General features: G+C 31.2%; 4 protein-coding genes across 6 annotated transcripts; 1 reads left to right on the top strand and 3 right to left on the bottom strand.

The window, feature by feature from the left end:
• Positions 1-481: 481 nt before the first annotated feature.
• On the bottom strand, positions 482-1,884 carry LOC126774589 (programmed cell death protein 5). The gene is made up of 3 exons (XM_050496162.1): positions 1,711-1,884; positions 1,291-1,399; positions 482-911 (listed from the first exon to the last, which is right to left on the bottom strand). The coding sequence occupies exons 1-3, from the start codon at positions 1,774-1,776 to the stop codon at positions 697-699; spliced, it is 390 nt and encodes a 129-aa protein (XP_050352119.1). The 5' UTR covers positions 1,777-1,884; the 3' UTR covers positions 482-696.
• Positions 1,885-2,503: 619 nt separating this feature from the next.
• Positions 2,504-4,821, bottom strand: LOC126774565 (tRNA-splicing endonuclease subunit Sen34). 2 transcript variants are annotated; one of them, XM_050496138.1, is made up of 8 exons: positions 4,572-4,821; positions 4,423-4,478; positions 4,192-4,278; positions 3,862-3,997; positions 3,626-3,741; positions 3,430-3,540; positions 2,907-3,056; positions 2,504-2,757 (listed from the first exon to the last, which is right to left on the bottom strand). In XM_050496138.1, exons 2-8 carry the CDS (start codon positions 4,472-4,474, stop codon positions 2,561-2,563), a joined length of 849 nt encoding a protein of 282 aa, XP_050352095.1. In that variant the 5' UTR covers positions 4,475-4,478; positions 4,572-4,821; the 3' UTR covers positions 2,504-2,560. The 2 variants fall into 2 exon arrangements, with proteins under 2 accessions (XP_050352095.1, XP_050352096.1); XM_050496139.1 differs by lacking the exon at positions 4,572-4,821 and having other exon boundaries at positions 4,423-4,559.
• A 2,761-nt stretch (positions 4,822-7,582) lies between these two features.
• Positions 7,583-13,407, top strand: LOC126774563 (epimerase family protein SDR39U1). Its single transcript, XM_050496134.1, has 5 exons — positions 7,583-7,838; positions 8,494-8,698; positions 8,761-8,995; positions 12,662-12,895; positions 13,035-13,407. Exons 1-5 carry the CDS (start codon positions 7,814-7,816, stop codon positions 13,239-13,241), a joined length of 906 nt encoding a protein of 301 aa, XP_050352091.1. The 5' UTR covers positions 7,583-7,813; the 3' UTR covers positions 13,242-13,407.
• A 1,596-nt stretch (positions 13,408-15,003) lies between these two features.
• On the bottom strand, positions 15,004-21,382 carry LOC126774561 (purine nucleoside phosphorylase-like). 2 transcript variants are annotated; one of them, XM_050496131.1, is made up of 6 exons: positions 21,162-21,382; positions 19,775-19,887; positions 19,139-19,317; positions 16,339-16,581; positions 15,762-15,905; positions 15,004-15,655 (listed from the first exon to the last, which is right to left on the bottom strand). In XM_050496131.1, exons 1-6 carry the CDS (start codon positions 21,266-21,268, stop codon positions 15,452-15,454), a joined length of 990 nt encoding a protein of 329 aa, XP_050352088.1. In that variant the 5' UTR covers positions 21,269-21,382; the 3' UTR covers positions 15,004-15,451. The 2 variants fall into 2 exon arrangements, with proteins under 2 accessions (XP_050352088.1, XP_050352089.1); XM_050496132.1 differs by having other exon boundaries at positions 19,793-19,887.
• Positions 21,383-21,595: the final 213 nt, after the last annotated feature.

Raw genomic sequence — 21,595 nt, 5'->3', positions numbered from 1 at the left:
TACATAAGCTATTTCATATAAAAAAAGTATATTAAGTTAATGAAAGCAAAAATAATTTAATGTTAGTTTGACATCTGAATGCACCTTCTAGCTAGTTATATGAATGTATAGATTTATGTAACTCTGTACTGAATTTTACTTTTATTAATATAAAATAAGTACTGTTAATTTAAAATATTAAAATTAATTACACTAATATAATAAAATATTTTGCCAAATTTTTGTTACTGCCTTGTTTTTGGCCTCTTTCTTATTGCCTTGAGAATAGCACTTACAATAAGTATAACAAGTCTTCTATTAAGTTAAAAATTTAGTTTGAACATGTTGCGTCCTTATCACACCTTACAGGTCAAACTGTTAACTAATTAATAAAAATACAAAACTTTACAGTGGAGCAAACAATAAAATAATGCATGCGTTATGAGATAAAATTAATGTGCAAAATACTAACTAATCATAAAAAATGGATATTTAAGCAAAGTCAAATTAATTTGCCAGTTTATTTCAATTTCAAAAAAGGCACTTGTAACATAATTATTAAGTCTTGGTTTAATAACAGTTTGACTTTTAAGTTTGAATCTAAATATTGCTTTTCTATCACTTCTTAAAAAAGTCCAATCAGCTGTAGGCATTGCAAACTGCACACATCATACAAGAATAAATGTGTCTTATTATTTCAGTTCTGTTGAATAAATACTACAAGTCATCATCATCGGAGTCGAGGGCTGCTCTCCTTCTATCAAACTTCACAGTGCTATTTGATTTAGGCATCTGTTGGTTCAAAGACTCTAGCAACTGAATAAGTTCCTTTTCTGATATCTTTGTATTTACTTGTCCCATTTGAGCCATTCTACAGATCATATTTTCCACCATTGCAGCTTTCTCGGGCTTACTCAACTTGATTATGTTTACTGTAAAGTGAAAATATCATCATTACATTTACTTAATAAGAACAGTTGTTAAATTTTATTCTCTTATACAGTTCCCCATTATTTTCTTAAAGTAAATAGCATATATTTAATATTATTACATTTAGAAATAATTATAAATTGTATATTGTACAAGTATAGATTAAGAATGAACAAAAAGCACTTTTGCCACTAAAGAAACTAGATATAAAATATGATATATTAAGAAGAAATGATAGCAATCATTATATTTTTATTATTAAATATTTTTAACGAATAACGAGAAGATTTCCAGATAAATAATGTATGTTCCTAACAATATTATGAACACTTAATGATAACTCATTTTGTAGTAAAATTACTCTAATGATGATATACTTACATCTAGCTCGAGCATCTTGACTTAAAGCTTGTGAGAGAATTGAATGTTTTGCTTCCTCCATTGCCTGCATTCTTTCTTCTTGAGCCTTGGCTTGGTTAGGATCTCCACCCTTAACAAAACAATAACTCAGGTGACAATTTATAGTCAACAAGTCTTAAAATTTATATAAAAAATGAAAAAAACATTTTAACTTCTAAATTATGGTAATTTAACCAGTCATATGCATACAATTCAAATAAGACATTTTGTATTTGGAAATGCAACTCTTGAAATAATTTAATGAGACATAACGTATAAAGAAGATTATATATAATCATTTGTCTTTATTTATGAAAAAATAAAAGAAAATAAAAATATATCGAAAATAAAAATGTATATTATTTAGTTTAGTACGCGCATAACCTCAATAGCGGTACTTACCCCATGTTGAGCCTGTAGCTGTGCTAAACGTTGCTGTCTTATTTTATCTAATTCGGGATCAGCCATTTTATTAATATTTAAACTTTGTTAGTTATTCTGAAAGAAAATATAACTTTGATTCCTCAACAGCAAAAAAGAGTTATTTAAAATGTCAAGTAATGCTTGACAATTGATATTTGACAATTGACAATGTAGGTAATGGATAAATCTAAATTAGGAACCTATCTACATTTTGTTATGTTTTTCCTTTTTACCTCTTGGATAAGGCTATTATATATAATATATTTTAGTATACAGCCTAGAGTGAATAACAGCTAAATAAAATTAAGGCAGTTAACCTATGTTATGGTTTTGTTTAGGTACTTCTTTCCATTTTTCTCCAAATTGACAACATTTATTAATAATTTTGACATTGCTAGTAATTATTTTGATTATAAGTTATAACATTAGTTTTAAAAAAAACGATGAAGACGAAATGTTTTTTAAGTTAAAACATAAAAGACAGTTTACAAAATATGTTTTTAATTATATTTTAAAAACTATAGTTATTTAATATAATAAGACAAGAACATATACTTTTTAAAAAAAATCAGATGATTCGAGAAAAGTATAAATTATAAAAATGAATTTCTAAGTTGTTCAATTACATATATTTCATATGGTTTAAGAATTTAAGAATGACATTTAAGAATACATACTATATACATAAATGAATTTATTTTAAATACTTTCTATAAGTTCATCAGTTATAAGTTAGTTATCAGAATATCATAAAAAAATAATCACAACCATATTAAACAAAATATAAATTTTTAATTAAAAAAAGTGTAATTAATATAACTATACAAACTCAACCATTCAAACTATCATGCCATTGTATTGTTTGATATTCAATTTTTCCATAATTGTTGCAAAATCCATACAGTGCGAGTTTATTGACAGCCACAGACAATCTTCCAAATGTCACTATGTTTGCAGGTCGAAAACATTCTGCAATATTGCTTACACATTTCAACATATACATACCATGAAATTTTACTGGATCACCTGAAATAAATATAAAAATATTTGTGATTATAAATCAATCATATATAGTCAATTAAATGCTTAAGCACTAAAAAAACAGAAGATTATTAATAGCACACTTATGTTGGCATTAAAAAGTAAAATAATATTTAATACTCGTAAATATAGACCTCGGTATATAAGAAAATCAGCTCCAAACTTTGACCCACTTGTTACATAGTAACCTCTTTGCCATAAATCTTTGAAAATAGTATAGCGTGTCGCTCCATCTCCAGACATTATAGAGGGTCTTAAAACATCTATTTTCAGTTTAATGTTTTCTGAAAAAAAAGTGGTGTATAACCAAACAAATAATAGCTAAAAAGAAACTTAATATGTGCTTCGAATTAACCCTCTTGCCATAAAATTACAGAAATCATTTCAATTCACCATAGATACCACACATAAACAAATTCAATTGCAGGAATATCCATTTCAAATCATCATGTAAATATTTTAAAATGGAACAACACAGTTTTACTCATATTTCTTATACAGCCTGTCTGAATAGATACCAAAAATCAAACTATTATTGTACTGCAAATGCACTTTGTAATATTGCTATGTTTACATTTAAATGTCAGAGACATATAATTTTACTTTTATAAAATATTTATTTAAGGTTATATATAGTATATATATTGTAAAAATTACCTGTATCTATAAAGTGTTCTATAGGTAGATGAATCAATGCATTCGCAGGAGTTGCTTTTGGTAATTTACTCAATTCTTCTTGCAATAATGTATCTTTATCAAGATTTATATCTGCAACATAATATATCATTACAAAGTCATAACACATTTGTATATATTATATACATATAGGTATTAATAACTGGGTGGTTCTTACTAAATATTCCTTTAGACATCATTTTCTTTTTTTTTCCAGCAACAATTATGTCAATCTTTTGTGACAATTGTTCAATTTTCCGTTTCTGCCATGCCTGTGATTGCTCATTTATTACCCTAAAATTAGAATTTTAAAGAATATATAATTAATGATAATGCTTATAACAATACTGCAAATAAGCATCTCTTAGATTGATCTAAGAAATAAAAATTTATTGAAAAAGGACTACACCATACTTCTGATCCATTTCTTGTATTTTTTGTTTTACTTCTTCTGAAAGATCTTCATTTATTTTAGGCAGTTCAATTAACTCACATACCCCTTTTTCAACTAGTAATGCTGCTTCTTCAGGCATCAAAGCCATTGGTAACCCTATAAAATGAATTCATTTAATAATTTTCAATTATGTATGTAGGGTAGTAGTGATATAATGTTTTTTATATCATAAGAATACTCATCGAAACACTCCACATATCCTTCGAAATAAAAAATACAAGGAAAGAGGAGAAGAAGGCAGGTTTTAAGCTATGAAATTATTTAAATTATTATCTAAAATAACAACTCACCTTGGAACTCATTTTGACGAGGATATGAAACAATAGTACCAATCAATGTACCACATATCCTATGAGTTGCTCGAAGAGTATGCCAGTCTAAAAATGTAAATTGAAAAAACCTTGTAAGAACAATTCTACTTGTTTATGTATTTACAAAATAATAATTCATAAAATAAATATCAAAATAATTTTCTTTTATATATATTTTTAAATAGAAATTCATTTTATTTAAAATGTTACCTTTTGAATTCCAAACATATGCAACACCATTATTCACGTATAATGGTATCATGATCCTGCAGTAATTTTAAAGATATAAAATTTGTGTTAGTTAAATCGCTTTAAAAGATAAAATTATACTATGTAATTATTATTTCCTAATACTCAACTGTAAATTTCTAACACTTGTTATACCTTATTTTTATATATTATATATTATTTTAATTGGAAGAAAAGATGATTCTATTATTCACGCATATATTTTATATAATAATTTTTTTTTTAAAACTCCCCTTTTCTGGCGTGTCACAATGTCACGTATAAAATATATATATGATATGATATTATTCGGTTTCAAATTTTGAACCATTTAATGATTATAAATATTTAGAGAAAAACACCACTAATGATACTGTTAGTTTTGTTTATATGTCAAAATATGTCATTGTTCATATGTGATTTGACATTGACACAAAAAATTTTTGCTGAACGATCATGTTTTGTTGCCATTACAGATTAGAAATAATAATAATCTAAAATTCTTAAGCTTCACTTTTGTACAATCTGCTTCAGCAAATACTTCTACTGGTACTACGTATGTGATAAAATATCTTTATGAATTTACATTTATTACGCTCAACCCAAATTGACTAGCTTGAAATTTGTCACAAGCTGTTATGCTGATGCCAAATAAGATACCCCGAGATGAAAAATTTAAGTGAAGAGAACAGTCACGCATTGATGCCAACTTGGGAGTTTTCACCCCAAATTTAGAGGGATTCAAGATGTCTAGGGGGTTTTTGGGGGTAAATTTATTTAGGGGGATGTTTTAGGGGGTCTACTATTTAAGATTTTTTTTTTTGTTTTTTCTTAAAAAAGCGCACGACTCTATACAATTATACTATACAATTTATATAACCTCACCTAACCAACAAACTGTTGGTTGGGTTCGAGGCTAAAAATACATATATATATAGGGTTACAGGGTAATATGTCACGATCCTTTTAAAGGGTTATAGTTCAGGACAATAGCTATCAAATGACTCCCAAAATGCTTATGCAAAAGTGTATCGTTTTCGAGTTATTAATTTTTTAATATTTTTTTTATTTAAAGGATGTTTAAGATTCTAAAATTCAATAAAAAAAAAATCAACGTATTTTCCCTATTTTTTTTTTGTATTTCTTGCTAGGGTACATCCTAGTTAATAATAACCAGTTATAAAACAAAAACAATCTTCAAGCATTTTTAAATTACAGATCCAAAACTGTACAACTTTTCGATTTTTAATTTTGATTCTTTAAGTTACTCGCAATTTTTTTGTAAAAATCACTATGGCTCTTATCGTGCGGATCATTTTAAAAACATCTGCGTTTCCTTAGCTATCCATCGGTACATAAAAAGTACAGTAACAATCATAAACTCAGGAGAAAATTAGATAACAAAGAGACCAGGTAGGAAATTCTAAGAAATGCTATTGTTAAGAAATTAAATCTGGATCAAAGACAAAAGGACCTCAATGCAAAGTAGTTAAAGATTATTTTTAATAGGGGTAATAGGTAAAAAAGGAGAGATAAACCAGAGCTGTTTGTGGAATACTATTATCAATTCCTTTGAATTTACCGTCATTTTTTCTAATTTCCTTTTATCTCATTTCTTTTAGGAATAAGAGTAATAAAACCTTGTCGGGGTACATAATACTCACTGTACTTGCACTGCTCGTATAGTGTGGACGCGCTTTAGTGAATATTGATCTCTTAAATTTTTGAAAAAAACCGCTTCGTTTACTGGACTCTGTTTCTTACAACTTCGTGACTCGGCTAGCTAAAAGGAATTTGTGATTTGTGTTTATGATAACTTGGCGCGTAAAAAGGACTATTATGGCTGCAGAACAAAATTCTTCTCGTCGTCCGTACTCTAATGAGGAATACGCTGACATCTTATTTTGCTATGGATATTGTAACGGTGACGCCGCAGCTGCTCGTCGTGAGTATAATCGTCGATTTCCGGATCGCCGGACACCTGACAATAGTGTCTTTATTGGTGTGTATCGTCGAATTAGAGAAACTGGTCGCGTGCAAAGGAGACAATCTGATTCCGGACGCCCTCGTGTCCGTTCTCCAGATGAAGAAGATGTCCACACTATACGAGCAGTGCAAGTACAGTGAGTATTATGTACCCCGACAAGGTTTTATTACTCTTATTCCTAAAAGAAATGAGATAAAAGGAAATTAAAAAAAATGACGGTAAATTCAAAGGAATTGATAATAGTATTCCACAAACAGCTCTGGTTTATCTCTCCTTTTTTACCTATTACCCCTATTAAAAATAATCTTTAACTACTTTGCATTGAGGTCCTTTTGTCTTTGATCCAGATTTAATTTCTTAACAATAGCATTTCTTAGAATTTCCTACCTGGTCTCTTTGTTATCTAATTTTCTCCTGAGTTTATGATTGTTACTGTACTTTTTATGTACCGATGGATAGCTAAGGAAACGCAGATGTTTTTAAAATGATCCGCACGATAAGAGCCATAGTGATTTTTACAAAAAAATTGCGAGTAACTTAAAGAATCAAAATTAAAAATCGAAAAGTTGTACAGTTTTGGATCTGTAATTTAAAAATGCTTGAAGATTGTTTTTGTTTTATAACTGGTTATTATTAACTAGGATGTACCCTAGCAAGAAATACAAAAAAAAAATAGGGAAAATACGTTGATTTTTTTTTTTTTGAATTTTAGAATCTTAAACATCCTTTAAATAAAAAAAATATTAAAAAATTAATAACTCGAAAACGATACACTTTTGCATAAGCATTTTGGGTGTCATTTGATAGCTATTGTCCTGAACTATAACCCTTAAAAAGGATCGTGACATATTACCCTGTAACCCTGTATGTTATCATCATTAATATCATTAGGTCATTAATTAATGTATGTATGTATATGTAAAATGCACCCATATAAATACAACAGCAATTTTATACTTGTGTGAATGTATTTTTAATTTGTATTTGAATTTAACTCCCAAAACGAGTGTAAAATAAAAAGTTTAGGGGTTTTTATTCGATATTTAGGGGAATTTGAAGTTGGTTCTAGGGGAAATATTCTGTAGGAGTTGGCATCACTGCAGTCACGTCAACTGTCAATATTATTCTGTAAATTGGTACCTACCGTAGTAGAAACTAAACTGTTTCAATTTCTTCGGTACCTACCTAACTGTTATTGACTTATTGTTAACATGTCAGACAAAATATCAGCTGTTCTACTATAAACAATAATTTACTCGAAATAAACATAACTATTGAAATAATTTGAATCGTAAATGATGCTTTAAATAATTAAGATAAAATAAAAATTATATAGTATTTGTATCTAAATAATTTACGGCTAAATAGTTACATAACTTTAAAAGAATGGCTACCAAAAAAGTTTTAATTGGTGAGTAAATATTTGCAAGTAATTATGTTTAAAAATGTAATAAATGGCAGGAAGTTAAAATGAAAACATATCTAACTATAACATTTTGATATACCCTAAAAAAGTTTAATTTTATGTCATGTTGTTCTCGTGTGACGGTCATTTGAAATCTATTATTATTTTAATATAGTACATTTCATTCAGCCCAGATGGTCTAGTGGTAAGAACGCGTGAATCTTAACCGATGATCGTGGGTTTAAACCCGGGAGAGCACCACTGAATTTTCATATGCTTAATTTGTTATTATAATTCATCTCATGCTTGACAGTAAAAGAAAACATTGTGAGGAAACCTGCATATGTTGAATTTCACTGAAATTCTGTCATATGTGTATTCTACCAACCTGCATTGGAGCAGCGTGGTAGAATAAGCTCCAAACCTTCTCAAAAAGGGAGATCAGGCCTTAGCCCATAAGTGGGGCATTTACAGGCTGTTACCTATATTTCTTTGCAGAAATAATTAACCTCAATCATAGCATCCTTATATCGAAATTCAAACTCTTTTGATAAGACTTGATGACACATCCAGTTTTTAAATGTAAAATTATATATGGGTAACATACTACTAGTTATATAATATACGGGTTAATTATTTAACTATGCTCATAATTTTGTAGGTGGCGGTACAGGATTTGTGGGAACTCGTGCAAATAAACTTTTAAGAGCCAGTAACTACAATGTGGTCAATATATCTAGAATGCCTGCAGCTAATAATATATCTTGGACATCATTGGAGGCATCTGGATTGCCTTCAAATACTTGTGCCGTTGTAAATCTGGCTGGCCAGCAATTCATGGATTTTACAAAAATATGGAGTCCTGGGTCAGTATGATTCTGATAATAACTTTATTTTTTTAAATTATTAATAATAACTACAATTTCAGTTTTAAACAAAATGTTCTAAACTCTCGTGTATACACAACAAGAGCATTAGCTACAGCAATAAACAAAAGCAAAAGTAAACCCAAAGTGTTTGTTTTGATAACTGGAGTCGGGGCCTATGAGCCATCTGAAACTAATAGATATGATGAGTCTAGTCCTTCAACAGGCAATGATTTTTTTTCAAAACTTCTTATTGAATGGGAGAAAGCTGCTAATGTAGATCCACCTGTCCGACTTGTAAGTGAGATTATGTGATATTAAGTGTAACAAATTTCAAATTAGGTGGAGGTTTTCAGCTAATTTGAAATTAAAGTTAAATGTCATATTTATTTATATATAAAATTTTATAACATAATTTTATTGAAATTGTCCAGTAATGACAAAAATAGGTTTTGTTAACAAGCTTTAAGGAGAAGAAAGGAGGAAGGATGAATGGTTTTCAGTTTTTAACCTTTTACTTTCTTTTGAAGTCCTATTTTCTAAACTTGAAAAGTTCATAATCTTCTTCTTCTTCTTCTTCGAGTACCACTCCGACTAGCGAAGGTTGGCAGTCAGCTTTAAATACTCCTTCTTGTTCTTCGCGAGGCGAAAGAGCTCGGCAGCACTCGCGATTCCCGTCCATTCACGGATGTTGCACAGCCAAGACTTTTTTCTGCGCCCAACAGCTCTCCTTCCAGCAACTTTCCCCATCATAATCAGTTGCAAAAGTTCATATCTTTCATGCCTAAGCACGTGTCCGAGATTTGCAACTTTTCTCTTCTTGACAGTCTCCAAAAGTTGCCGTTTTTGGTTGACGCGTTCCAGACCTTTTGAGTCCAACTAATGGCCAACATACGTCAATAAGCCCACATCTCGAAAGCTTCTATACGTTTTTTGAGGTCTTCTTTAATTGTCCCCGCCTCGCATCCGTAAAGAAGTATAGGCCAGATGTAACAATGTAGGAGTCGTATGCGCACAGGGATCTTAAGTCTGCGATTGCAGAGTACTTTTTTCAACGTGCAGAAGGCACTTCGAGCTATTTCGATACGAGTCTATACCTCCTGTTCACAGCCCCAGGTGTCATTAAGCCATGTCCCCAGATATTTGTACTTGCGCACCCTCTCAATTTTTTGGCCTGCTACAATGATAGCAATGTCATCGTAGGTATGTTTAGATAACACCATGATCTTCGTTTTTGATAAGTTCATCCTCAGACCAGCGTTTTTACTGCACTCATTAACACGGCTCATAATTAATTGCAGCTCTTCAGGAGATGATGCTTTTAGGACTGTATCGTCAGCGTATCTGATGTTGTTAATATACCGGCCATTTATTTTGACTCCACATTCTTGGCCTTCAATTGCTTCTGTTATTATTTGTACCGAGTACAAATTAAATAGCGTGGGTGATAATATACAGCCCTGTCGGACTGCTCTCTTTATTTCTACTTCGTCAGTCTCCTCATTGTCAACTCGTACAGTAGCCTTCTGGTTCCAATACAGATTCTGGATAATACGTACATCTTTGTCATCTAAGCCGATATCATGTAATATTGCAAAAAAAAAGGGGATCGGTCTGACCCGGCAAATTATCGGCCAATAGCTATCACCTCAGTACTTTGTAAGGTGATGGAACGGATTTTAAACAACCAACTGATCCATTACCTATCCTACCTAAAATCACTGTCTAATTAACGATCGTCAGTACGGGTTTCGACCAAAACGGTCCACAGGTGATCTTCTAGCGTACGTAACACACCTCTGGGGTGAAGCTATCGACAAGCATGGAGAATCGTTGGCTGTCAGCCTCGATATCTAAAAGGCTTTCGACAGAGTCTGGCACAGAAGTCTTCTCTCCAAGCTGCCGGCATATGGTCTGCCTGCTCAGCTATGCACCTGGATTGCCAGCTTCCTACACAAGCGTAGCCTTCGTGTTTTAGTTGATGGTTGCGCTTCACAATTCTATGTAGTGAATGCTGGGGTCCCAGGGATCTGTGCTATCTCCGACACTCTTTCTTTTGCATATCAATGATATGCTCTCTCTTGGGAACATACATTGCTATGCAGACTATAGTACAGCGCATGGTGAACACCACGGACGCGCAGTGGCTGGGCGGGCGGAAATTGAGGAGAGGCGGAAGGATCTTGTCATTGAACTCGATAGGACATTAGAGCTCATCGTCAAATGGGGCTCTGATAATCTTGTTGAGTTTAATGCCAAGAAAACACAGGTATGCGCTCTCACAGCGAAAAAGTCAGCATTTTCCCCTCTTCCCTCCCTCTGTGGTACTCCGCTGGTGATACAAAGCAAAATCGCCATGCTGGGGATTGACGTTCGCTGCGACCTTAGTCCAAGGGATTACATCGAGGCTGTTATAAAAACAGCTTCACGGAAACTCGGAGTTCTGAACAAGGTGCGGCGTTTTTTCACGCCACAACAACTGTGCCTGCTGTACAAAACACAGGTACGGTCTTGCGTGGAATATTGCTCGCACCTTTGGGATGGCTCCGCTAAGTACCTACTGGAGGCCTTGGACCGGTTGCAGCGACGTGTCGTACGCATTATTGGCGACGTAAAGGTCACAAACACCCTTGAACCTTTACAATTGCGTCGTGAGATAGCAGCACTGAGCGCTTTCTATCGACTGTATCACGGCGAGTGCTCTGAGGAATTATTCTCTCTAATTCCTGCTTCCCCCTTCCTTCTTAAGTCCACGCGAGCTGGTTCTCGATGTCACCGCCTAACTGTGACATCAATTCCATCGCGAACAAAGAAATTTGGCAACTCCTTTCTTTGTCGCACTTCCAAAAAATGGAATACCTTACCAGCTCACATGTTCCCCTCCGTGGCGTGAAGAGGCATCTTGCGGGCCGGCAAGGCAAAGGCGGCTAGTGCAGAACGTTTTTCCCGTCTGTACTGGCCGTCGTCGCGTTTGGACTCTACTACCACTTACCATCAGGTGCAATAGAGTCATTTGCCCTCCCGGCAAATATAAAAAAAAAAAAATTAGATGGTCATGCAGTACTTTGTCAAAGGCTTTTTCGTAATCGATGAAACAAAGGAAAACGTCTTGTTGCATGTCTCTGCATTTTTGTACGAGAACCTGCATTGCAAAAAGAGCCTCTCTCGTGCCCACTCCTATTCGAAAACCAAACTGACTATCTGCGAAATGTTCGTCGCATTTACCTCTTATTCGCTCGTGGATGATATTCAGAAATAGTTTCAATACTTGGCTCATAAGGCTAATCGTTTGAAACTCTTCGCACCTTCTTGCGTTGGTCTTCTTAGAAAGCGTAATAAAAGTTGAGGTTAGCCAGTCTTTGGGTAAGTGCCCAGAGCCAGGTAAGTCATAATCATTGCACCCTAATAACTGAGTCAAAAGATCTTGGGTATAATATAAAACTTTGCAAAATTATTTCACAAAAATATATATTTTATTGTAAAAAACATTTTGAATGTATTTCATTAAATAACGCAAGAAAAGACAAGTTTATCAATAACAATTACTTGTAAATGTTTAAAAAATTGCATTAACAATATATATGTATTTAATGAATGTGTTTAACGTTTGGTCAACTTGCAAAAACTTTGGAATAACCCAATTCACTATGAATTATATTTTGAATGCTCTCAAAATACTATATCTCTGATTTCCAATCGAAAGTCTAGGTAGTTGAATTTTTCTATTTTTAGTAGTCAATGTTAAAATTCAGTGAATGGATTACCTTCAATGTTTCGTTTACGCAATGCCTGTTCCGACCGTACACGAGGTTTTTTTCTATTTCAATTTCGAATTAATATGATTGAGTGCCTCCTAATATGCCTCATCTTCATAAAGCTGTTTTTACCATAATAGTAGATGATATTCTTCCTTTTTAAATAACATGAATATCTTTTTAAATAACATGAATACTTTGTTTTCAGGTAATTATTAGATCTGGAGTGGTGATAGGTCGTGATGGTGGTATGATCAAGAATATGATACTGCCATTTTATTTAGGCCTCGGTGGTCCAATAGCATCTGGCAAACAATTTCTACCTTGGATCCATATAGAAGATTTAACCAGACTAATTCAATTTGCAATAGAAAATCAAGAAGTTAAAGGCATATTAAATGGTGTTGCTCCTCAAGTTATCACTAATATAGATTTTACAAAGGTAATTTCAATTAAAATATTTAAAAAAATATATAATTCCTCGAAAACAATCTACAAATGTTTTTCAATGGTATTTTACTGTTTCAATGATATCAAGTTTGAAATTTTTAATATACTAAAGAATATCTATATTTTTTTAGGCATTTGCTAAAGCCCTGTCTCGACCAGCATTTTTCACAGTCCCTGAGTTTGTACTAAATCTTCTTCTACACAAGGAAAGAGCAATGATGTTAACTAAGGGCCAACATGTTATCCCCAAGAGAACATTAGAATATGGTTTTCAGTACAAGTATCCTAATATAGATGCAGCGTGTGCAGAATGTGCTCACTTATTCTCAAAGAATTAATTTCCTCAGAATATTTTAAGCAAAAATAATTTATAATGAATTTAAAATAGATGAAATTTATTTTATATATTAAAACTTAAATATTAATATACAATTTAAAAGACATGATAAATTGAAGTCATTAAATTTAAGATTTGTATTAATAAAGTGATAGTTTGATCTTGGATATCATTGTTTCTATTACATTATGAATTTGAAATTTAATTTTGCTGGATGTCATGAATTTATATAATTTTATCGCACACAATATTTAAAATAAATAACATTTTGTCATATAATGAACCATATATAAACATATTATTTTCTGATTTATGATGTGGCCTGAAATTTTAAAAATATATGTACAAGAATTAATCGACATCATTAAAAATTAAATAAGTTTTTGTTTACCGAATGAAATAGAATACCATAGTTTTTTGTTGTTTCTTAATTAAGTTGATTGTTTATCGGTTTATGATTACAGAACAAAAAATGTTGTAAATAAAATGAAATATTATAAATAAGTTCATTTTAAAATCCTATACTATTATTTAATAGGGCACATTCTTAACAAGAACTTAAAACTAAAGCAAAACGATGGGAACTTTACCGGCAAGCTGTCGAATATAAAGATTTTATTATTATCACTTCAAGCCTCAAGTTTTAATTTTCTTTATTAACTCTATAGATATTTAACATCATAAGGGAATCCGACATACAGTACAGTAACAGTAACAGCCTGTTAATGTCCCACTGCTGGGCTAAGGCCTCCTCTCCCTTTTTGAGGAGAAGGTTTTTAGAGCTTATTCCACCACGCTGCTCCAATGCGGGTTGGTAGAATACACATGTGACATAATTTCAATGAAATTAGACACATGCAGGTTTCCTCACGATGTTTTCCTTCACCGTCAAGCACGAGATGAATTTTAATCACAAATTAAGCACATGAAAATTCAGTGGTGCTTACCCGGGTTTGAACCCACGATCATCGAGTTAAGATTCACGCGTTCTAACCACTAGGCCATCTCGGCTTACTTCGACATATACCACACATATTGCAGTGCGCCATAGTGTTCATACAAGACCAATCCCTTTTTATATATATAAAAAAAATATTAATTAGACGTATTTAATAGTAATGATTTTAGATCGGAATAATTAAAATAAAAAAATAGCCAAACATTTGAATGGTGCAATGTAATAATTTATTAACCAGTTAATAGTACGAACAAATATCGGTATTACATATTTTGTATGACAATAATATATACTAGTAGGTTTCTACCTTAATTTATTTTTATTTATTATTTTAACTATTTTGATCACTATCATGGATGGATGATTATGTACATGATAAAAAATTATTGCATATAAACAAATTATGTACAATTTATATTAATTCAATTACAGAATAGAAGGTTAATAACCAATCCAATATTGGACATAAATTTATTTAGATTACAATCCAAACGTAGGGAATTAAGCCTTTGACGTTGTTCTACCATCCAGATAATAAAAATATCTGTTATTCGACTTAACGGGTACGTCAATTAATCCGATGTGAAGAAATGAAGACTATAAAAGTCTTTCTTCGAAGCCCAATATAATTTACACGACGTATTTTACGCAATGAAATAGTAGTGCATTTCAAAATAGAGCAATAAACCTTAGTGTCAGAAATGATAAATCAAAGTGCTAATTAAAACTGAATACTTAAGAATTGCAACAAAACGGTAATATGCCGATAATTTAAAAAAAGGTACTCAAAGAATAGGGCTGTTGATGAGTTCATAATTAAAACGCCTTTAATCGCTTCTTAAATAACTATTTACATTTAAAACCTAGCTTACGTTTCATTCTATGGTCATATTCTTATAAGAAATTCAATGTTTCCGCGATTTATTTCGTATATTAGAAATAGGTCTAATTTTCTAATTATCCTGGAAACCACTAAAATACATAATATTGATGGTGGATTTGCAGAGTTACCTACGTAGGTACTTTCTACTGAGGTTTCTTAGAACTTAGTTGTTCTGAAAACAGACGCTGACATCATATTACAAAGGATAACAACTGTTACACATTTTTATATGTATGGACTTTTTGCTCTATCTTTAAAAGTACTTTTTTTTTTAAAAAAAATTACACATTTTGGTACGGTTTTTGGTGAAAACAGTTTTATATGTTCTATTTTTCGGTGCTGAGATACCAAATTTTGACATGTTCAGTTTTCAAGGGTTTTGTACTTTCATGACCTTTGCAAATCTATCGACTAATGTTGTTATATATTTGCGGAGTATTTCCTGTCGCATGCGTCCTACGTCTAGTACTTCTTCGTGATTAGCTTCTGCATCTAGATCATAGCTCGTTACGCATTCATTCGTAATCAAGGACAAACCAAACACGTTCATGTCGCAATGTCTAGCTGTGATTACCTGAAAAAATAAACAATTTAAATTTATGGTCGTGATATACATAATGCTCATAATAATAATATTTTTTAAGAATTACAAAAACACGTTTTTAACAATGAAAACTTGCCTCGTGTACCGTAGACATCCCTACAGCGTCAACTCCGACCATTTTCAACATATTTAATTCAGCTACAGTTTCAAAGTTTGGTCCGCCTAGGCAAGTATACACACCTTCCCTTACAATATTGTCAATGTTTAGTTCTTTTGCCACCTTAAAAAAATAAAGTTCGAAAATTATTAAAATCTTCATACTAAAAAAAACTTGTAGATTAAAACTTGATAAAATAAGAAGAAATTTAAATGACTATTCAGACTAACATTTGTAGCGTGTAACCCCAACCGATAACCTATCAAACTCGCAAGAATCGTTACTAACAATGGAAGCTCTTATCTGTTCATAATACACTGATCTCATGGCTCATTCAAAGGATTGAAAACATATCCTGGTTGAGATAGTAAGAATTAAAATTAATCAAAAGATACAGAATATGCAGTTTTATTCCTTAGCAGCTCTTACAGTACAATATGCTGAACATGTAATATATTCCATAGATATTTATTATTAGATTTGCAAACTAAAATGTACCAAAATGTGTTCAGCACTTTTTATCATTTTTTCGTAAAAAAGTGAAGACACAATTTACCTCTTTAGCAATTTTTCTGTATTCGAATCTGTACGCCTTATTCATTGGAGGGAATCTTGGTCCAAATCTTTCGTCGTTCGGGCCATGCAATGGGTTGTTTCCAGCGAAACCCATCATGTTGATGTGATCTTTTACTATCATCAGATCTCCAATCTTATAGTTAGGATTAAGGCCACCGGCCGCATTAGTGGCAATCAACGTTTGCACTCCGAGAAGTTTCATGACTCGGACTGGTAAACAGCACTAAAAAGTAAATGTTTTTTTTTAATGTTATGGTGTCAATTCATTTATTGAAAAGATTACTTTTATATAATATTGTTTTTGGATAATGTAGGTGAAAGACATCTGCGGTTCCTTATCTAGATTTTATTATTAAAGATTATTTTTATCTATAAATTGATTTTATTTGTACCACCTAATCCACTGACCACTAACCGCTCTTTTTTCAATACTGATTGAATCATCATGATTTTTCATTCTTATCCTATTTATTAAAGGTCAATGCAATTCGCAACACTACAAGTAATATTTAACATACTGTTATGACCTTCTTCCTGGCGCAAACCATACTTGGTATCACTTTCCTACCAATACCCTACCAGCAAAGATTTCCTTTAGTTTGCCGACGCGATATTAGTTGTTGTGCTAAGTGTTGCGTGATTAGGGGATGTTGCTTATCAAAAAAAAGGAACATTTCCAAGTGTATTCGAATTAAGACTGAACAAGGACTTGTGTGGAATTAGATATTATTTATTTAATTTGAAATAAAAATTGTTTCAATTTTTTTTTTCATCTGAAAACTTCACACTTAAGGCGTTGCAGTTTGTTATAGTTACAGATTATATAGAATTGATTTGTTAGGTTAGGTTAGGTATATATTATATTCATAGCGCAATTTTCTTATTATTAGGAATCTTAAAAACTTTAAATTGCTCTATTAAAAAGGCTTTACATTTTTTTAGAGTAGGTATTAGTTTCGTTTACTTAATCTGTATTGGCAGTGAAGATAACATTATTATTTATTATGACCTAAGGGTATTTTTATGCGTAGTTGAGCTGATGCAATTTGCGGAAAGATTAACAATCTCTACAAATACAACGCACAATATCAAAGTCACGAAAGTCGCTCTTCGCTACCAGTAGAAACCAATTGGTACGATAATATAAAATAAACTGACATAAATAAACAATCATTTTATCATTAAAATAAATTATAATTATTGAACCTTAGAAAGCATAAATGTTTTAAAACTAAACTTGTAAAACAAATATATGCCTTCATAGCATTTGATTTTAAACTTTAACAAAATCTCGACAACCCTTTACGAAATAACTTTCGCTTTACATTAGCAGACAAAGAAACTTGACTTGACACACAACTTAACAAACAACTAAGTATAAGCAATTAATCGAAAAAATAAACTTTAACCAAAACAAAAAAGGCAATTTACGCTCATTTATTTTATCTGTTTATGACATTGATGAACATTAGATAGGATTTGTGTCAGAAGTCCTTGTGCCTGTAATTACACTGGCTCATTCACCGTTCAAACCGGAACACAACAATATCAAGTATTGCTGTTTTGCGGTAGAATATCTGATGAGTGGGTGGTACCTACCCAGACGAGCTTTCACAAAGCCCTACCACCAGTACTTTGCTGTATTTGCAATACCAACAGTTTACAATATGATGGAAGTATAAAAGCAGGTAGAATGCAAAAAGATTTTACTATAAACCTTTAAATAAAAAGATAATTTAATTTCTCGTAAACATGCCTAATATGATAATAACACGTAACTTTTTTAAACTATTATATATGTAGTGTAGAGTCGTAGGTACTCGTACTTTGTATAGCAGACTTTTGTATAAATCTTTAATATTAATGTGATAAATTAATTTAATCCAATAATAACCTAGATCTAGATTGTGATACTTTATTTATTTATAATTAGACAGACCTTGATAAGAGAAAATATAATTAAGATGAAAATAAGATATTATATAAAATTCCCACTCCTCATTTCATTTATCAGCCATTCCTAAACTTTCCGATATATGATATTATTAATCAAATGACAAGTACAATTCACTAATGCTTAAGAACTACATGAAGTAATCTAAAGATTATTCGAATCACCTCATAGCGTAAATATTAAATATTTATTTATTGATTTATTTTTATAATAACGAACGTAGATACGAGCCCGTTATCAAACGCGTCATTAATTCACTATAGGAGGTTTACGATAACATTTTGACCGGGGAGGGTCAGTTCTTTAGTCGAGACCCTTACATCAGTCGATCCAGATCTTTCTACAAATAAATAGATATATATTTTTTATTTTGTCATTGAACGTTCACAAATAAAAATGTACATCACTATAAATATACATCAACTGGTAAAAGAAAACCTTTACGTATGTAAGGTATAGGGAGGTACCCTATCGAGTCTTTCATGGATCTTTGTCAGTTTCACCTAACGTAAACTTAAAAAACAAAGCTTAAGATAATTTCTACACGTTTTTACGTTCTTTTTTGTATCATAGTTAAAATAAATATATATAATAAATAGCTTTCAAGAACAATGATACTACTTAAATAATATCAGAGTTATATTCATGCAAATCATTTATTTAAATAATTTCTTTTACAAGTAATTAATCAACACATTTACATAATACTTAATCAAAGCATTATGTAGATACAAAAAATTTACATTTAAAGACAAGAGACGCTCACAATGAGTTATTAATTTTCGTGACATAATTTATCTATACGAAACATATTGATAGCTCTCACCTTCCAAAGCGGATAACCTTCAAAATAGTGGAAGCGACCCTGCATGGCAACAACTGGAACATCACCGAGACGACCAAACACCAACTTCCCATAGTGACCCTCTACGGTGCTCACGGGGAAATTCGGTATTTCCTCATAAGGAATACACTGTGCTTCTGTTATGGTCTCTGCTAAAGATCCTGTATATACAAATAATAATATGTTAACAACATAACACAAAAATTAGAGTTAAATAAATGTTAATGAATTCACAAACTAAGCGTTTTATAAATATAACCAAATTTAAGCTGAGCTAGTTTTTCTAGTACCAGTTTTTTTTAAACATTTTTTATCATGAATAAGTAAATAAGTTGAATATTTTAGTCTATTTAAAGACAGGTTCTTTAAGTAGACAAAAATAAAATATTCGACTTATCATATCAAGAATAGTAAGTGAATTATTTTAGATAAATTATTTATTAATAAGATTCACCACCGATTCACCGCCGATAATTATTCGTATACATAATTATCAATTGTTATAACTAAAATTTCCATATCCTAATTAATGTAAAAATAATTAACACAGTATACAAGCAATTATTTAAGAAGCGATTACTATCATTATGCGTATATGAAATTCTAAGTAATATATACCCTCGTTCCAATACGAACCGAGCCCAGAGCCGCAAATAACACCAATTTTAGGTCTCACGGGAGTTTTAGATAGGAGGAAGTTTGCAGTCTCAACCAACATTTCATACGAGTATCTGCAAAAAATATAGGAATGCTGCATTATTTCATGGAATTATCATTCTAATTGGAAATTTAATCTATTTTTGGTATTTAGTGTATAAAATATATAATTAAAATATGTTCATGATACAAGTTATATATTAACGATTGCACCACATTTCGCACGGAATGATTTTAATCCAGAATAAGAATTTATGAGGTATAGTCTAATCTAAATTGTAAAATAAAACAAATCCATTACTTGATTTGCAAGTATAGTCGTAACAGGTAAATCAGCATTCGAAGATTTTTAATTATCACTTTTATTTTTTAATATAGTAGTTTATTTCCAATGACGATAATGAAATGATGATATTATAATTTTCAAAGTCAATCAAATTAAAATGTTACTCATTAGCTATTGCAGTGTACTTTGTTTGAATTAATAAACGTTTTCTTTACCAAAATTTATTTGAGAATTATAACATCAACTTAGCCAGCATGTTTGCGAAATTACTACCTGCCATACATAGGTACCTACATTATACGTATAATTAATTGTTAACATCCCGGGCTGGTCTCGATATATTTCTTTGTTTCATAATAAAAGTAATGAGATATATTTATAAGTTCATAATTTTTTGTTATTTATTTAACTGTATTTTTTAACTTTTAATCAAAATAAATAAATTACTCTAGGTTTGGCCAATAACTTATGATTTCTTGTAAGAAGTTATTTTTTTTAATATCAAATTCGAATTTTTTATTTTAAAATTATACCTATGCAATATTTATATTATTCAAATGTATACAAAAAATATAAAAAAGTATGAACGCAGTATAATGACTCTAAACAAGTTCCCAAGGTTTGGCGGAGGTAATAAAAGTAAACAGCAAATATGTGCTAAAGAATATCGAGTATGCATTATATGTAATTGGTACGTCAACTGGATCGTACAAGTTGATTCATTACTATCGTATCTCGGAAACGATAACAGGTTTCGTTGTTGAATAACCTTTATTATCCTGTTGTTTATGATAATATTTAGCAAAACAATTCAAAATTCAAAATGATTCAAATCGTTAACTATTTTGATAAAAGCTATTAATCCAACAAACATCAATTTAAGGAGTATGATAGAAAAATATTCCCAATTAACCCTTGTTGATGCTCGACTTGTTGGCAATTGTATCACACACGGCCTTTATCTAATCGTTTTCAATGATATAAACATATTTATTATATCAGTTTACTTCTTTAAATAAACCAATGTATGTTATAATAATGCAAAAATATGAAATATTCTACCTTTTGTGTTCGTTTCCATTGGTATCAGTTTCCACTTCAGGCAGAGCCTTTTTAGCGGGAGAATCGACCTTGCTCCCGTTCACAACGTCAACATTGATTGGAGCCATCACTGCACAATTTATAAAATTAATGTAAATAAAAACAGATAAAATCAGAGTAGTCTACTGTCGTCGATGACACAATGTAAAATGCGTTAGGTTGGACTCTCGGTCAGTTTTATAGTGTGTGATGGACACTGCGAGAAATAACAACTCGCTTAGTTTCAAATGACTTCTTTATATAATTTTTAAATCGTTATCAGTGGAATACCGTCATTATAACGATTTCATGCGATGTATATATGTCATCATTTTTCATAAAAACAAATGAACCAATTAGTTAGTGCGATTTTGTTCATTTTTTGATAGGTTTAAATATTATTATTTTTTTACGCG

The sequence above is a fragment of the Nymphalis io genome, chromosome 16 (genome assembly GCF_905147045.1).
Source record: "Nymphalis io chromosome 16, ilAglIoxx1.1, whole genome shotgun sequence".
Lineage (NCBI taxonomy): Eukaryota > Metazoa > Arthropoda > Insecta > Lepidoptera > Nymphalidae > Nymphalis > Nymphalis io.
The sequence above is the reverse complement of the archived record's forward strand: the minus strand, read 5'-3'. Positions and strand labels throughout refer to the sequence as shown.

What these genes read in the sequence shown, in the direction of transcription:
- LOC126774589 (XM_050496162.1), bottom strand. Translation starts at nt 1,776, where the DNA reads ATGGCTGATCCCGAATTAGATAAAATAAGACAGCAACGTTTAGCACAG. An exon ending in AGCTACAGGCTCAACATGGG is followed by an intron (nt 1,400 to 1,710) that starts GTAAGTACCGCT and finishes TGTTTTGTTAAG; the next exon opens with GGTGGAGATCCTAACCAAGC. An exon ending in TCAAGATGCTCGAGCTAGAT is followed by an intron (nt 912 to 1,290) that starts GTAAGTATATCA and finishes TTCACTTTACAG; the next exon opens with TAAACATAATCAAGTTGAGT.
- LOC126774565 (XM_050496138.1), bottom strand. Translation starts at nt 4,474, where the DNA reads ATGATACCATTATACGTGAATAATGGTGTTGCATATGTTTGGAATTCA. An exon ending in ATATGTTTGGAATTCAAAAG is followed by an intron (nt 4,279 to 4,422) that starts GTAACATTTTAA and finishes TTACATTTTTAG; the next exon opens with ACTGGCATACTCTTCGAGCA. An exon ending in TGATTTTCTTATATACCGAG is followed by an intron (nt 2,758 to 2,906) that starts GTCTATATTTAC and finishes TATTTATTTCAG; the next exon opens with GTGATCCAGTAAAATTTCAT.
- LOC126774563 (XM_050496134.1), top strand. Translation starts at nt 7,814, where the DNA reads ATGGCTACCAAAAAAGTTTTAATTG. An exon ending in TACCAAAAAAGTTTTAATTG is followed by an intron (nt 7,839 to 8,493) that starts GTGAGTAAATAT and finishes ATAATTTTGTAG; the next exon opens with GTGGCGGTACAGGATTTGTG. An exon ending in TAGATCCACCTGTCCGACTT is followed by an intron (nt 8,996 to 12,661) that starts GTAAGTGAGATT and finishes CTTTGTTTTCAG; the next exon opens with GTAATTATTAGATCTGGAGT.
- LOC126774561 (XM_050496131.1), bottom strand. Translation starts at nt 21,268, where the DNA reads ATGGCTCCAATCAATGTTGACGTTGTGAACGGGAGCAAGGTCGATTCT. An exon ending in ACAGAAAAATTGCTAAAGAG is followed by an intron (nt 15,906 to 16,338) that starts GTAAATTGTGTC and finishes TATTTTTTTAAG; the next exon opens with GTGGCAAAAGAACTAAACAT. An exon ending in GGATGTCTACGGTACACGAG is followed by an intron (nt 15,656 to 15,761) that starts GCAAGTTTTCAT and finishes TTATTTTTTCAG; the next exon opens with GTAATCACAGCTAGACATTG.